The sequence below is a fragment of the Pangasianodon hypophthalmus genome, chromosome 6, assembly GCF_027358585.1.
Source record: "Pangasianodon hypophthalmus isolate fPanHyp1 chromosome 6, fPanHyp1.pri, whole genome shotgun sequence".
NCBI classification, from domain to species: Eukaryota; Metazoa; Chordata; class Actinopteri; order Siluriformes; family Pangasiidae; genus Pangasianodon; species Pangasianodon hypophthalmus.
Genome location: NC_069715.1, coordinates 2,830,803 through 2,849,075, shown reverse-complemented (window position 1 = coordinate 2,849,075; position 18,273 = coordinate 2,830,803). Strand labels below are relative to the sequence as shown.

The 18,273-nt window shown below is 39.1% G+C and overlaps 1 protein-coding gene across 2 annotated transcripts in view; it reads left to right on the top strand.

The window, feature by feature from the left end:
* Positions 1-2,964: 2,964 nt before the first annotated feature.
* prtga (protogenin homolog a (Gallus gallus)) overlaps positions 2,965-18,273 on the top strand; it is a 46,546-nt gene continuing 31,237 nt past the window's right edge. For both annotated transcript variants that reach the window (XM_053234715.1, XM_026927384.3), the window contains exons 1-2: positions 2,965-3,149; positions 6,058-6,360. In XM_053234715.1, coding sequence (XP_053090690.1) covers positions 3,089-3,149; positions 6,058-6,360 — 364 coding nt within the window. In that variant the 5' untranslated portion in view covers positions 2,965-3,088. The remainder of the gene's footprint in view (positions 3,150-6,057; positions 6,361-18,273) is intronic.

The following is an 18,273-nucleotide window of genomic DNA, read 5'->3' as shown; positions in this document are numbered from 1 at the left end:
ACACAGATAATCTCAGAGATTCTGGAGAGGATTTAGAATTGGGTGTGTCGTTCAATCACGGCAGAAAAAATGGTCAACTCAATGGTCTTTACCTACGATACACAGCAGGTTCATGATTTTGTTTTAATTCAGATTGTACTGATCTGATACAGAGTACTGGTGCCTGAGACAATGCTGGACCAGTATCTGATCAGGCTTGACTTATTTTACAATCCCTGATGTATTTTATTCGAAGGATTATATGCTGACTCCTCATCAGAAGCTTGCAGAAGCTCGGCTATTAAGAGGACGCTGGTATCGGAGCAGTATAAGCTGATACTCAGAGCTCTGATATGGGTATCAGATTTGTGTGGTTGTCTGGGAAAACGCTTTGGATGTTGAAGTGGCTGATTTCCTGAAAACAGGCAAAAAAAAAAAAATGCAAAAAGCGAAAGGTCACGTTTTAACCAACATTTTGTTTTTCTAACCACTTCTAACCACACCTCAGCATCTTCCTGTAAATATGCATGTTGTGTAAGAAATCAGTTTAACAAACACAGCAATAAAAGCTGTCAGTCTGCATAAAGACGTCTAAAACTTTGCTAGCTAGCATGATTTTCTTGATGTCCGCGATGCTCCTACACCGTCACGTCATCATCAAAACAGAGAAGAGCACTTACACACTCTGAACAGACGGCAGCAGGCAAAGTTTTAAAATGTGCTCATGATTGAATGAAAACATGTTAATAACAAAAGACTGATCCAAAAGAACAGAAGTGAGTGAATGAGTCAGTGATTATTTCGTCACTGATGTTATCGTGAACAGAGATCGGTGGAGTGAAGAGACGACGATGAGGCTTGTGTTTAAACTCCACCAGTGATGTGACTAGTGACTTTACTGATGATGATGATGATGATGATGATCAAAATAAGAACTCATTTTCATACTGTAAACTTAAAGTTCTTTACAGTTTGTCAGTAATGTTGTTTTTCCATCAGTAGATCAGGCTATAAATGTAGAGTTAGGTGCTCTGTCTTTCAGTGGAAGTGATAGAACTTTACTTCTGAGTGAGATACAAGCAAAAGAGAAACATATCTCAGTTTATGAAACTCTGTAGTTTTCAGAATCATGTGTATTAGAAAATATTCACATTTGCATAATAATATACACATGTACATGATCCAAAAAAACAGTTTTGGTCAAATGAACTGTTGGAAAAATTTTTTATCCATGACGCATCACTGGTTCAGTAGTTTGATGTTGTTGTTGTTGTTGTTGTTTTCTTATCATATATCTATATTTTATTGAAAAATGAAAAAGTAAGATCATCCTTGGTTTTAATAGAGCAGTGTATTCACAATATGCTAATTTTGCTCATCTTGTGCAACCCTAATTCTCAGTGTATAAATAAATCTAATTAACAGTTATTAGATAATTATTAAATCTAATTAATTGTCTAATTAGGATTTTCAACAAGACTTTGGGATAAATATTTACATAAAGCAGCAGCTCTACTTAATGTACTGTAAAATCACAAATAACATTGCTTTTCATAATTTGGGGGTTTTGTTTTGTTTGTTTGAAGATGTACTTATAAAAAAAACGTAATAATTAACTTAATAGATTTGTGACTTAATGCGATAATTAGGATTTTCAAGGAGAGTTTTGGATAAATGTTAAAAGTAAAGCATTTTTGATCTAAGATACAAAATATAAATACAATTAGTTGTTGTTGTTGTTGTTGTTGTTTTGTGTTTGAAGGTCAACCCAAAAAAAAAAGGATTTAAATATTTAATTACTAACTTAAAATATTTTTGACTTAATTCAATATGTGGGATTTTCCACAAGACTTTTAAATGTTTTAAAACTGTAATAAACAGCTTGATGTACTGTAAAAGTACAAATAATATTTTTTGTCAGATTTTTTAAGGTTTGAAGATCTGTTCACAAACAGGATATAAATATGTATATAATTATTATGTTAATAGATTTGTGGCTTAATACAATAAAGCAATAGCTTGATGTAATATAAAATAACAAATATCATTATTATTATTTTTATATGTGTGTGTCTTAAGGTCTACTAAAAAAATAGATACTACTACTTATTGACTTTTGTGTCTTGATGCTATATTTAGGATTTTTTTAAAGAAGTTTTTAAAGAAGTTTGAAGTTAAGCCATAGCAACATCTCAACGTAATGTATAATCACAAAAAAACATTATTTTTTAATTGTATTTTTGTTGTTGCTGTTATTCATGGTCTACTCTAAAAAACAGGATTTAAATGCTTAAGATTGAACTTAATAGATTTGTGGTGCAATAAAATAATTACATTTTTTTAAAATAAAAGTTTGAGATCAGTGTATGAAGTTAAGCCATAGCAACAGCTCAGCGTAATGTATAATCACAAATAACATTATTTTTATGTGATATTTTGTTTGTTATTAAAGGTCTACTCAAAAACAGGATTTAAATGCTTAATTATCACTTACTAACTAATCATTCATTAACAATTAATTATTCATTAATTAATTATTCATCAATTAGCATTTTTCTCTTAACAAATAAACTTTCAGATTAATTAGTTTTTTCCTGATCAGTTACACAATTGGCTGAATTCTTGAATCTAATTGGTCAGATTCAGGAAGGTGTTAATAATTTTCTATGACAGTTAGGTTATAAGTAGCCTTTTATTAATGCGCTTGATAGTTTCTATAGTAACAGTTCATTCAGAGTAAACACAGAGTCTAATCCTAATGGTAAAAAATGGATTAAAAAGTGTTTTATTTAACAAAGTCAAATTGCTTTCTGGAAGGAGACGTTTATTTAAGGTTTATGAAAGGAGTCAGTGGGATTGGCTGATTAGGAGTTTTAAGGGCGGGGCGTGTGGTTACCTAGGTAACTGTACTCTGCTGGGGGGGGGGGGGGGGGAGTGTAATGGATGGAGGAATGGAGGAAGTGTCCATCCGCCGGAGAAACTAGTCCCCAGGCTCTCTGGTCAGCAGCTCACACGGAGGGTCAGTGTATCACAGAGAGAGAAGAGAGGAGCTTGTGTTAGCAGCCTGAGCTGTGTAGAGCTAGCTAGCATGCACGAACAACTCCAGTAAATGGCGCGTTTTAAAAGGATATTATTTCAACCGCTGCTGTTTCTCGCAGTGTTTGTGCCAGGTAAGAGATCCTAATAACTGCTGTATTACACATGAGGTTAATGCTGGTGTTTAAATCACGTGACAGTTAATGTCAACTTTGACTAAAATAATAAAGAAAACATATAACAGTTTACACAGGAAAAAAAAAGTTAATACCAGCACTCTGGGTGTTGATACCAAATTCAGCAAAGATGTTTACTGTGATGTGATTTACATAATTTACATAATTCACATATATAAGTGGTTTAATTGCTAATCTTTAATATAACAGTGTTTATAGCGTAGCTGTGAAAGGAACCGTTTTGTCCGTTGATGTTTGAATTTAATTTGAAGGCGCGCGTGCTGAATTTCGACGTGACATCACTCATCATCCGCGAGAACGGATTTTTCTTTGAGCGCTCGCGCGTCGCACGTGCGCGACTCAAAACAACCGTTGTGCTAAAGCGCTAGCATTTTTCTCTCCTCAGGCCGCTAGGTGTCTTTTTATGTCCCCTTCAACTAATTTGCTTAATTGAATTATTATTTTTTTTATTACCAAGAGTACAACGATCAAGTTGTTTCACCTTTCTACATGTTTTTTTTTTATTTAAAAATAGTTGAGAAGTAGTTTTGCAATTATTGTATCTTTATTTAGAGTTAGCTTGTTTCTTACCATAGCTAGTACCACATTTCCTGGACTTGACAGGGTTTTCTCAGCTTGTTTTTTTTTTTATTCTGTTTAGATCCTAAACCACATAATTGATATAAAATATGATCCATATTCAGTGACATGTCCAGATTTTTACTCATGGGGTGGCAAAGACCCAAATCTCCAGCCAACTACATCTCGAAACCACACAAAAACACCTGAAACTATCCCCTTTTGGCATTTTAATTGACATTGACATTTATATGAGAACAGTGGCAGTATAGTTTAGTTTATAATATAGTAATTGTTTTACTCACCTGCCTTGAAATGCTTGTTTCTTTATTTAAATGTTTAATTTTACCTGCACCATTTACACATCCTCATTTCACTAAAATGTTCTCCTTGATGTAAAGATGTATTTGTTTACCTACACAAAAAACATTCAGTCTAATCTCTATAGAGTTCCCTATACAACAGAAATGGTTCTGTACTCCATACAGTAGATACACTATCCCCACTTACACTTTCCCTTTGTTTGCCATAGCTTATCTCTGCTGAAATTGATTCGATTTAATTTGCTTTAACATATGATTTTGATAGACTATTTTTAAACTAGCCTCAAAAAAGCCCCATTATCTGCAGACTTGCTTTTCCATCCATAACCTTGTTCCAAAACTATCTTGCAAAGAAGCAGAAATAGCTCGCTAAGGTGTGGCAACACCTAAGCTTATATAGGACCAATTCGCATTTGCAGAATATCCAATTTATACAGTGAATGGCCACGTAATTACATTATTATTGGCTTTTTAACTACTTCATAGTTTGTAATGCTGAAATGATTAATTGGTGAAATAACTACCTGTACACACCTACAGTGACTATTTAAATAAACTATATTTGTGTTAGTTAGGATTTATTGTCTGTGTAACATGGATAAAATTCTTAGATATGGGATTCGGGGTGGCATTCGGGGTGGCAAGGCGTATTTCAAGGGTGGCAGGTGTGGCAAAAATATCGTATCAAACTACTTTAAGACATTACACTGTTCAAAATATACAGTATATATGTGTATGTGTATAAGTTTGCTCATAAACTGCCAACAAACCGGTAGTGATACTTTAATGCAATTTCCCCACTGCGGGACAAATAAAGGAATATCTTACTTACTCTTACTCTTAATGATATGGTTTATTTAATGTTTACAAATATAAATTACTTAACACTGAAAATGAGTAAATTAATTAATAAAGAAATCTGTACAAATTGTTTACAATTTTCAAGATTTAGTACACAATTTTATCATCAAATCAACAGCTTCCAATCAGAGTTATGTCTCAGAATAGATGTATTATGATATTATTTACAGAGGCATTAACTTTACATCTTACTCTGACAGGTGTCTCACTTTTTTTAGGATTTTGAATGCTATGAACATTTGCAGAAAGTACTCTTCAAAACTACAGGAGCTGACGATGGTGTAATATTGTGAAGGTCTCAGTCTGTGTGTGTTTGTGTCGGGCGTCTCGCTAGTGTAGGATCAGTGGCTTACCAGATTTCATGCAAAGAGTATAATAAATCATTTTAAAGACGGATAGAGTCACTCTCCTCCCAGGTGCCCGACATTAGGAGGCATGAATAACCGGATTAGACCAGCGTGAAGTGTAATCCGCAAAGACATATGATCACAGAAACACGGCCAAATCAGTGCTTCAGAGTTCATGATCCTTTGAGTCCATGTTATTTTGAGAACAAGTTCTGCAAAGTTCTTTAGATTTTCAGGTTTCGCGGCCAGGAATCTCCTAAACTGTGAAATAAATTCCATCGTCCCCTAAAAACAGAACTATTTAAATATTAGGTACATTATTTAAATGCATATGGTAATATTTCAGCTGTTTATTGAAGCCATAATGCTTTAAATTTCCAAGTTATTTATAAGTGACTAGTTTTTGAGGTACTGAAGTTTGGGATAAATCTGTTCAAATCAAGGGACCAGGTAATCACCTAGTAACTATAACAAGTCAATAATAAACAGAATAAGTGTTACTGGTGGGTTGTGAAAAATCATCTTGTCTAATCTTTACAAACCCCACTTTTCTGAGAACCACGGCCTTGAAATTTATGTTCCTCTTCGATCATGTTTCTCAGAGTTACTTTTCTTTCCATTGACGTTTCCATGGAAGTTCTCTTTCCAAGGAATGTCCATGTTCCTCTGAACCTCTGTTCCTCACAACAGAATAGAAACCTCTCAGTCTAATCACTCATTCAGCAATGTAACTCTCCTCTCTCTCTATCTTTTCAGGTGTGTTGTGTTTCAGTGAGTTATTTTTCGTTAAGGAGCCACGGGATGCAACGGTCCTGCGTAAGGACGTGGTGCTTATGGACTGCCAGGCTCAGGGTGAGCTTCCAATCCAGATCCGTTGGCTGAAAAATGGATCTCCTATCGTCGAGTCAGACCGTGTCTACCAACTTTCCAACGGATCGCTTTTCATATCAGAGACTGAGAGCAGAAAAGGAGAGAAATCAGATGAAGGGTTGTACCAGTGCCTTGCTCAGAACAAATATGGAGCTATCCTGAGCCAGAAAGCTCGCCTGACTATCGCAAGTAAGTTCAGGTTCTTGCCCTCTTGCTGTAATGGCCTCGAGATGGTCCTTAGTGGTCCTTTCTGAAATCCTTGTAGTATCAATGATACCGTATCAGGTCAGTCCAGATTTTCCTGAATCGCCAAATGCACACAGTTTGATTACGCTTTATTAAAGTCCCTCTTTATCTCCGTGTCATCTTTCTGTGGGTCAGATTTCATGGAGAAGAGTGTAGTATCAGTGCAAGCTTTTAAATTGTTTTGAACATTAGTTTTGAACCACTATGCAACATTGCACCATGTTAACCCTAGTATCCTGCTGAGAGTTTTATTATATACATGATCTGTGACTTGTGCGCAGAATAGCCAAGACGATTATTACAGTGCACCTTGTAGGATTATGTTTTCTGTAAAATTCAGTAAGAGTCTGTTAAAGTCGAGTTTACACTGTACGGATTTGTGCCCAGAGACAAAAATTGAGATCCGTGGTCTTAGAACACATTACGCCAATTTACCAACCAAAGGCAACTGAGTCCGAATTTTTTTCCCATTTCTCTCCCCAAATTGGTCACCTACCAATTCCCATCCCCCAGCCAGCTCTGGCCTGTCACACAACAGCTAGTAACCAATGACGTAAAGGCTAACACGTGCTTCCTCCGAGACACGTGAAGCCAGTCAAACGCACTGCCGATCATGCTGCATCACATGGCAGCGTAACACACTCGCTATCCGCCCTCTTCCGCATACATGAGCTCACAGACGCTCCACTATTGGCTAGTTCTGGTTGACTAACCCCAACCAAAGAACGTTTAATTAAAATCTCAGAGTGCGAGCGCTGCTACAACACTCGTCTATGTTTCATATCGCTTTTTTATACCGATTGACGTAAGCAGAATGTAGTCACATTATAATCTAACATGGAGAACACTTTACAACACAGTCTGTTATAGAATTTATCTGAAAACTAAGTCTCTGTTAGTTCTGGTACTGCAGATAGTACCAGAGTTTTGGGGGGGAAGGGATGAGTTCAGCGGTTTAAAAGCCGGGGTAGATCCTGAGAGAAAGCCTCCATTGGTGTGTAAATGAAGGTGGGCAGGTTTGAAAGGTTGGGAGCTTGGTTAGGAGCTATTCAGCAGCTAGAGCCTTTTAAGTCACTGCTGCATGGTCATCCTTCCTTGCTTTTAGGAGCGTGTGTGTGTGTGTGTGTGTGATGTGACATCATTCTCACAAAACTTATGAATGTGCTTTCCAGGGCCATTTATGCAAAGTGATGACAAACTATGTGGCACTAATTACTTCACCTTCTATAACAGTTTAAGATACGGGTGGAGCTGTTCCTTCACAGGAACTTAAACCCACCTAAACAGATTCTCTGAGAAGATGTTTATTAAGCAATGATGGAAGGAGTCTCCAGTGTCAATGCTAAAGCTGTAAGTTTTCCAAGGATAGAGGAGCTTCTCTGTAACATGACAACAAAACAATAAGATTGTTAGAGTTGGCAGATTGCTGTGGTTTAAGAAACACTTCGGGATGTGGAGCGATATAGCCCGATACGAAGCGGACGTCAGAACCCTACGTCGTGTCTTTAATGAAAGTCTCGAGACTTTCTAAAAAAAATAAAATAAAACCCTCTCTGGAAACACGTCTCCCAAATCTCCCAAAAAAATCGTCCTGATATTTGTCCACAATAACAACATTGCTGAATATCAGGCTAAGAATTAGCTGATTGGATTAGGCTAAAACGATATCTTTATCTTTATTTTAACCTTTGCTTGATTTTATTCCTGTTTATTTCAGTTTAGGTGTTTGGGTGCTCCATCTTGTTAAATTGCAATACATAGATACATTTATGGTGATGTAATAAGTTTGGTTTATCACTCATCCATAGTGTGTGTGTGTGTATTTGTGTGTGTGTCCTTTCTTGGCTGTATGGCTTTCTTTGGCGGGTTTTGGTGCTCCATCTTGTTAAATTGCAAAATACGTAGTAAACTACATCGATACATGTATAGCGATGTAATAAGTTTGGTTTATCACTCATCCATAGTGTGTGTGTGTGTGTGTGTGTGTTCTTTCTTGAGTGTATGGTTTTCTTGGGTGATCCTCACACACACACACACACACTCAGACCCTCAGGTCCTGTTGGGAGTCGAAGCTGTAAAACAGGAGCAGTGAGACTCTGATTGCGTAACAGTTCAGCGAGAGCAACAAATGTTTAAAAACAACGACACGACTCCCATCCCCTCTCAGTACAGTAGAGTACAGTAGAGTACGGTGGAGTACAGTAGAGTACAGTAGAGTACGGTGGAGTACAGTGGAGCGATTCTGCCGCTCTTGTTCACGTGTGCTGAGTGATCACCTTACCTGAGCGAGCTGCAGTTTATTAATGAGGTGGAGCTGCAGTAAAGACACTCAGCGCTGTTTACTGGCTTGTTTTAAAGGGACATTTAGAGCGGAACCGCTATCTCGCTGAGTGCTCGTAAAATTGACAGCTACCTGAGAAATGCTCAAGAAGTTTAAGACGAAGTTGGTGGCAGAAGATCGTAGAGATGATCACTAAAATAGAAACACACGATTTCTTTCTCCCTTGTGTGTCTTTGCCCCCGAATGCCTAACTTTATTGTGCTCCTGGAGTGAAAGGAGCTACTGGTCTCCATGCAATTGCTTTCTGCTCTGCTGCTCAGCAGAACAAATGAAAAGCCTTTCTCTCCACAGCCTTTTGTCCCTTAGCTGCCCCCCAACTGCCCTCAACTGCCCCCTGACCGCCACGGCTAAAGAAAAGCTCTTCTTAAAGGGGTATTTGTTTGGCCAGAGATGAGTGACCAAACCCGGGACATCTGGCCTTTTTTTCATCAACCGAAGGCCAATTATGCAAACGATACCAAACCTCGATGAACGTTTGAAAGGATCTAGGAGAAGTGAAACGTTAAAAGCCGGATTAGAACACGTCTGGACACGTCTCTCTCGGATTAAACTGACGTTTTTGCGTCTTTTAGTCCTGAAAAATTCATCTGAAATCAAACTACAATTTGAATAGATCAGTGTTGAGTGCAAATCTGGGCTGAGTTTGTGTTTCAAGAGTGTTGGTGGAATGTTGTAAACAAGTTTGAGAGTGTATAGGGGTGTGTGTGTGTGTGTGTGTGTGTGTGTGTGTGTGTGTGTGTGTAGGGGGTGTTAGGGGGACAGGAAGATTAATGGTTCCACATGTGTGGACCTTTTGGACCTTTTGCCCTCTGTCTTCTCACCTTCAGCCAAAAGAAATATCTGTCACCATTGCCCTCACACACACACACACACACATCTACACACACAAACACACACACACTCTTCTGACCAGAGATATCTTCTCAGAGCTGTTGCTTTTCCAGTTCTAGTGATTTAGTAAAATGTGAACAAAAAGTTGGTAAAACTTTACAATAAAGAAAAAAAAATAGAAATCAGTCTGCCTTCCTAAACTTGTGGTTTATATTACAACTTTTATTCATTTATAATTTATTCCAATGTGTTTATTAATTTATTATTAATTTATTATTAATTTATGTAAAACAGAAAGAAACTAGAAGTTAGGAAGTTAAACCAGGAGTTGTAAGAAGACAGACTAACATCTATCTTGTTTCTGTTTTACTTAAATAAACTTCTAACGTATTACATTTATTCTTTGAAAACAATCTGTAACCCAAGATACCACTTTAATTTGACCAGGAACCAGCGTCCTTCTGTACGTGTTAAATAAAAACAGCCGAGTCAGGGGTCACATAGCTACATTATACAAACACAGGCCGTGCTTAGTTTAGACGGAGGAGCGGGACAAAGCGCTAGTCATGGCGTACGATAAGCAACACGCTGCATTCCCCGATCCTGATCTACGCAAACTGTAGCTCGGGGGCTCGGGTGTCACGTGCGGGACCTCTTTCCTCTTTCCAACTTTTCTGTTTACTTCCTGAGGAAATGGTGTGACTCGTGTCAGTGTTGTAGTTCTCTAGCTAGGAACATTGCAGGAAGACTACTTAGAAGTTCAAAAAAAAAAGTTTGAAAGAGGGTGCCAAAACTTTCAGGCACAATTTGGGGTGAAACCTGAAACATTTTTAGTTTAGAAACTGTTATTCAATGTATATATTGAGTGAAAAAGTTCCATCAGTGTCAGTGCTTGTGCTGTCAGTGTGTGTGTGTGTGTGTGTGTGTGTGTGTGTGTGTGTGCCAAGTGATATTTAAGTCACGCTGTGTAATAACAGGGATAAAGCTTGCCAGTTTGTGCTCTAGATGAAAAGTCTGACCAATTCCTAGTGGACGGGACCTCCAGGCAGCTCTCCACTTTATTTCCTTGTGTGCCGGACATGAAAGGTTTCCATGGTTTCCTCAGGCAGCGGTCGGAAAGGTCAGAGGTCACCGCAAATTGCTCAAGGGGTTGTGTGCTGGGAGACGAGAGAGGGAGAGGTAGAGCGGGTAAAGACTCACTAACTGACGGGGAAAAAAGAAGTAACAGCATGTTGGCTTGAGCTTTTTGGCCTGTATCTCTTCCATCCATCATACGTACATATTGGGTTAGATTTAGTGATGTTTTAAATGTTAATAGTCATTTTAATAGTCAGTGTCCTAATGAATTTAAATAAATGTAGGCAGTTAAATAAAGTGTGTCTGAGAAAACCCACTTTTCTGAAGCAGGACGTTCGTGTACGTGTTAAGGATACGCAGCAGGTTACAGATGTTATGGATGTGACGTTTTGAACAAATTCTGTGACTGTAATTTTAGAAATATGTGCTGTTTTGATGTACACACTATTGAGGACATTTTTCATTTATCTACGACAGAAACCGTGTGTGACAACATGCCCTGTATGATGGCTAAATTATTATTATTATTTTCAATTTCCTTAAACCTTCCGTCCTGGCAGTAAATAGAGACGTGAATGTGCCGTTGAAATTTTGCCTTTTTACTTCGGCTCACGGTTACATTTGTGTCTTTCATAGTTTCTGTGTTTGGCATAGTTTTTTTTTTTTTTTTTACATTTCTTTAAAAAATAAAGTGACCTACCGCGTAGAGAGTCACGCTAAGAATTCAATCTTCTACAATCCCTGAATACTGAGAGGGTCAGAGGGGCCAGAGGGGCAGATCACACTCTCGTCCCTGACTGTGGGTGTGCGAGCACACACCGAGTGATTTACACAGATAAGGGTCCGAGAATTCTTTTGCCCTTTCTCTTACCCCCTCCCCCTCCCACCCCTTTCCTGGCCATAAGGCTCAAGGCAAAAGGGTGTGTGTTGAGCGGGCCGGGGTCGAGGCTGCGATTGGCTGCAGAGAGAGGCTCTTCGGACGCTCACTGCCCCATCGGCTGATTGATTTGTTGAGCTTCTCAACACCGCATTCTTTCCCCTCCACCCAAGAGCTTTTTCTTCCACCACTATATTTGTCTGAAGGAGAAAAAAAGAGGGATAGAGAAAGAGACAGAGTAAATGAAGGGGTCATAAAGGGATGCACTGGCATTACTTCAGCGAGAGAAAGAGGTGAAAAAGGTTTTTTTTTCCCTGAGACGTGGAGGCAAGTCCACGCAATCTGATCCAGGATCAGCGTTTAAGGAAAACTGAGCCCAGGATTATCCAAAGTGCACTTTTCCCCACTCAGTCTCTCAGCACACACACTTTCTCTGTCTTACACACCAATCACGCTAATGAGGTGTCACAAGAGGAAGTAGTCAGCACTGTTCACTCTTCACCCTGTCCACTCGCTCCGACTCCATTCCTGCCACAGCACAGCACATTTTCAGCCTGATCTTAGCCCTGAGTTGTGCTTTCAGTAGCCCTATCCCGACACGATTAAACCTACATAGGGTCCTGGAGTAATTTCCTATTTTACAGATGCTCCTCTGTGGTTTGATTTCTGTCCGGATCGCCCACGTCGGTGTTTTTCTCCAGGTTTAAATCGATGAGTTGAGTTGATTGGCAAACCAAAATGCAGGATGTATGAAACACTACGACGCTAGATTAGGCGAATATTGACGTAAAATTAGTCTTGTACCAGGTTAGAAATGCTGTTCTGTTGATTATGCTTCATTCGACTAGGAAAAAAACAAAGAAAACACCTCCTCAGCTTCCTGCTCAGGAACACAGGACGGTTTCCTCAACCCCGAGTTGAGCAAGTGACGTCAAATCAAAATGGCCGCTCGCAGCATGAGCAGTAAACACAGCAGCACCTGTAAATGAGTTACTCTTTATATACGATCAACATACAGACACATTCACCCGTTAAATCTATAGCACTGACTATACAGTACACAGCTTGTTGCTAATAAAAACTAAAAGACGAACATGGAGACGGCCATGTTTTTTTTTTCTCAACTTTGCAGCATGAAAGAACGATGGTAGGAATTTCTGTAATTTTGAGGTAAGTCGAATGCAGAATTAGTGCTGATTTGCCGAGGCTACGCTAGCGGTTGATACTGATTGGTCAGTTTTGACCATGACTGAGCAAACCTGGGATACGCAGAGTGCTGGCCTAGATTTGGAAGAGGTCAGAGGTCATGGGGCTGGTCAAAGGAAGGGGCAGATGGCCAGATCGCCAATGTGAGCAGCTGTGAAGGCGCAATACAGTGATAGTTTGGGGAAAGTAAATAAATATAACGTTTATATTAAACTAAGTTAAAGGGATGAAGGAACTGCATCTTTTGTTGGTCGAAACGGTTTCTAGTTTCTGCTTATTGGTTTTAAGAACGTCCACGATAACGAAATCGTGTTTTCAATTGATTTCCAGCACGTTCTGTTCCACTAGAGTCGTGTTAAAACTAAACACAATACAATTTCAAATGTAATCTCCAGGAGGGAGGAGGAAACACAAAGCCATCACACACACACACACACACACACACACGCACACGCACACACACACACGCATATATACAAAGCTCACAGCCAGCTCCAAACCCCCTGCAGCTCAGCTTCAGCTCTCACTGCAGCCTTTCTCCAGCAATCAATAGAAGGACAGCGCTGCCATTTTCAGCCCTCAGAGAGAGAGAGAGAGAGTGAGAGAGAGAGAGAGAGTGAGAGAGAGAGAGAGAGAGAGAGTGAGAGAGAGAGAAAGCGAGAAGGATGGAGGAAAGAGTGAGAGTATACCATGTCTCTACTATACCAGTTCCTCTGGGTTCTGCTTTGAGAGCACTGAAAAAGCTCACAGTAGCAGGGTTTAACGACACTCACACACACACACACACACACACACACACACACACACACACACAGAAGTGTCTTTTCCTTAGTTTATATACTGCAGCTCCGCCAGCATGTGGATCAGCTGCTTAGACGTAATTTAATTGAAGATGTTTTGAGAAGAAATAAAATTTTGTTTTATAGGCACACACACGCACACACACACGCACACACACACACACACACACACACACACACAAACACACACACACTCACACATGTGCGCGTATAAGTGGGGTGATGTGATGAATATATCGTCACGATTCTCATTTCTACTATATATGATATGTATCACGATGCATAGTTTTACTAACAAACGGCCAGCAAACAAAAACATAATAAAGTTTGATGATATTTTTTTAATGTCTACAAAAATATTTTTATTTTATATCTTCAAAAAAGTAAAGAGAATAAACACTAGGAAAAATAATAAATATTTAACTCTAAATCAGGGACTTTTTTAAATTTTAAAGCAAACATTGTATTTTACAATTTTATTACAAAACTTTACCATCAAGTCAGCTGCTTCTAGTCAGATTTTAATTATTTAAATAAATAAATAAATGGCACGATACCAATTTAACTTTTTTCAGTATTGATACTAAAACTTTGGGTATCAGCCAATATTCATATAAATCAATATGTTTTATTCATAAACTACTACTATTTAAAATGTTATTTTTATTCCACATTTAAACAAAAAAAAAAAATCATGTATATTGTAAATGTAATAAATGTAATAAAGTGTAAATATAATAAAGTCAGTCCTAACAAAAGAAGTCTGTTTATATGGAAACATGTCCAGTTCCGTTGGTTACAGGATCTGATATCTGATATGTTTTCTCAGAAAAGCGTACTGTGACGTAACGTATCGCGATATCGATATTATATCATCATATCAAGATACAATGCCGAGAAATCCTGATCACACGCGTGCTGTTCGGCGAGATCGGGTTTATTTAGCGCTGAAACCCAAACCAGAAGGTCTCGTGCAGACCCGGAGAGTCTGTCAGATCGCCGTCAGGTCGCCGTCAGGTCGCCCCGCGCTGCTCGTGCTTCATACGCAGAGATTCCCTGCTGCTTAAAACACTAACACGTGGCAGCTGAGATTCACTGATCCGTTTATCAGAACATACACACTCAGTCAGTCAGAGCCGCACAGCCGGGTTCTGCTCCTGGGCTTCACTACTCCTCAAGCTCTGCTTTCGTAACAATATTAAAGGTGCAATAGTCGTTTTTTATCTTTAGTTGTACAAATAACCTGGAAGGTTCGTAGATCATAATAAAAAAAAAAAAACAACGCATTAAGCCGTGACCTTAGCAGAAATGTGTGTTAAGTTGCTGAAAAAACGTGTTTGGAAAACCGGAACGCTGGTCTGTGTTCGGACGTGTCTCCTGTCAATCATTTTATCGACACTGTACTCTACAGGCCACCGTGGATATGAGGGGCGGAGCTTCGTGAACATGGGCAGGAATGGGCTCAAGGATTTTAAAAATATTCAAATGTCGAACCTGTCTAACTGTTTGAGACCTAATTTTAAAAAAACACACCACTAATGTCACCTAACGCACCTTTAAATAAATAAAAAGATCTTTATAATGTGGCTGGCGATTTGTTTTCAAAACCTCATGTCTTCAAGTGTTCAAGTCATGTCGTATTTTTACTCGTGTATTAGACGATTGCGAAGGTAAATGATGCTTCAGAAGTAGTGACATCACTTCGTTACTCTTTCTCCCCCTCCGTCTAACGCCCTGATGCCTTCTCAAGGGGTCAAAGGTCAGCGTGTTCCTCTTGTTCATATATCAGCACAGAGCAACGCATCTTACTGATCTTCCTGATCCGCCAACTTTTTACTATTCATCATCGTCACTCAGGCCTTTAAGAGTCCGGGCTGTGTTTAGTCTGCGCCTGCACACGTGAAACACACAAACACACACACGTGTGAAACACACACAAACACACACGGGTGAAACACACACAAACACACACACAAACACACACAAACACAAACACACACGGGTGAAACACACACAAACACACACACAAACACACACAAACACACACGGGTGAAACACACACAAACACACACGGGTGAAACACACACAAACACACACAGGTGAAACACACACACAAATGCCCACAGGTGAAACACACACAAACACACACGCAAACACACACAAACACACATTCATCATCGTCACTCAGGCCTTTAAGAGTCCGGGCTGTGTTTAGTCTGCGCCTGCACACGTTAAACACACAAACACACACAGGTGAAACACACACAAACACACACGGGTGAAACACACACAAACACACACACAAACACACACAAACACACACGGGTGAAACACACACAAACACACACACAAACACACACGGGTGAAACACACACAAACACACACAGGTGAAACACACACAAACACACACAATCACACAGGTGAAACACACACACAAATGCCCACAGGTGAAACACACACAAACACACACGCAAACACACGCAAACACACACAAACACACACAAACACACACACAGGTGAAACACACGCAAACACACACAAACACACAGGTGAAACACACACACAAACACACAGGTGAAACACACACGCAAATGCCCACAGATGAAACACACACAAACACACACAAACACACACAATCACACAGGTGAAACACACGCAAACACACACAAACACACACACAGGTGAAACACACAGATGAAACACACACACAAACGCACTTGAAACACACACAAACACACACATGAAACACACACATGAACACAGCTGAAACACACATGCGAACACATGTGAGACACACACAAACACACACGCGAAACGCACACGCAAGCACACACATGAAACACACGCAAGCACACACAGCTGAAACACACACGCAAACACAAACATGAAACACACTCAAACACGTGAAACACAAACGCAAACACAAACGTGAAACACATGCAAATGCACACAGGTGAGACACGCACGCAAACACACGTGAGACACACAAACACATGTGAAACACGCACGTGAAACACTTTTTCTGATCCTTTAGACCAGCTAAATGCCTTTCCAGGAATCACTCTTAATTTTAGAAATAATATTTTTGGATATAGTTTTAGTGATTTAACTCACTGATGATAAACGTGGCTTGGGCGATATGATACAATATCGATGTTGTGATAAATCACATCACATTCCTGTGATATCGTGATATCTTTTCATACTGTATTTTAATTTTTTTTATAACAGTTACAATCTCAGACCGAAAGCAGCTGATTAGTTTTGGTTTTTTTTTCAGTTTTTTAAAAAATACACATTGCCACTGTTTTACTTGTAGTTTGTTAGCAAAGCTTCAGTAAATACTATCCTGCATATCATGTATCATAGAAACGGTTTTAAATATCGTGATGTGATATTTTTGTCACATCGCTCACCCTTAGTTTGCGCACACGCAGCTTTGCTTGCTTGTGACTTCAACACGAGTTTCAGGCTCTTTGAGCAAAAAACACCATTTTAATCTTGATGAAACCCAGTAATTTATTTCTTAACTTATGTAATGATTCCCGGCTAGCAGCACTGATTACATTTATCACATCCTAAAGCTCGAGGCAAACATCTCACTCATCTCACTCATCTCCAAATGTGAGTCATAGTGTCGTCTTTATCAGCTGCTGCACCGCCATTGATTTGTGTTAAGTAATCATTGACCAGGGCTTCCGTCACACCAGCTAGACTCAGGAAAAGGAGGTGGAGATGGGGATGGGGATGGTGGGGATGGAGGTGGAGGTGGAGGTGGAGGTGGAGATGGGGATGGGGATGGTGGGGATGGAGGTGGAGGTGGAGGTGGAGGTGGTGCAGGGAGGCACTGGTCCTAATGGCTAGTGGGGGTTTTATAGCTCTCGAACCTGATAAGGCTAAAAGTAGGAAGTAGCTCTTAGCCACAGGTGAATCTGTTTACTCTAAAGTCTGCGTTCTCTTCCTTTAGCCAAATCAGCCGTCAATTAAACAAGTATGTGATGTCTGATTATTGCTAGTTTTGCGCGTATTTGCTAGTTAAAGACGTCTTTATTAGCTGCTGTTTGTAAAAATTGGTTGTTAAACGACATCTTTTAAAGTGTCAGATGCCAGCCTTTGCGGCATCTTTAAATTGTAGCTAAACAGCAACAATCAATCAGTGTTTCTTACAAAAAAAAAAAAAACAGCAAAAAGGACCATATTTTTTCCTCCAGCTATGAAACACACCTGCACAGGTATTCAGTGTTTCTCGATTGCTTGGTTTAAGCACCCAGTGGATTTCTTTATACGGATCTGAACCGCAGTCGTGTTTCTCAGGTGTGTGTGTTTTTAAAAAGCACTTTATCACGTGGATTAAAGACGGTTTTTGGATTCAGCGCAGAGCTGGACGATATGACGATATAATATCCATATCGTGGTAAATTATATAACAACACACGAGATATTGTGCTATCTTTTTTTTATTATTATTTTAATAATTACAAACTGACTGGAAGCAGTTGATGATGTTGTGTAAAAGTGTACATTTTGTGCATTAGTGTAGAGCTGGGTGATCGATATCTTGCTAAATAATGTCATAATACGATTTTATGATTTTTTTTATAGATAGTTATTTTTATTTTAATAATTACAATCTGGTTGGAAAACACTAGTGTGATGCTAAAACTTAACATAAATTTTAAAATTTGTAAATTTGTCAATTTTAATATTTTTACAGATTTTTTTTT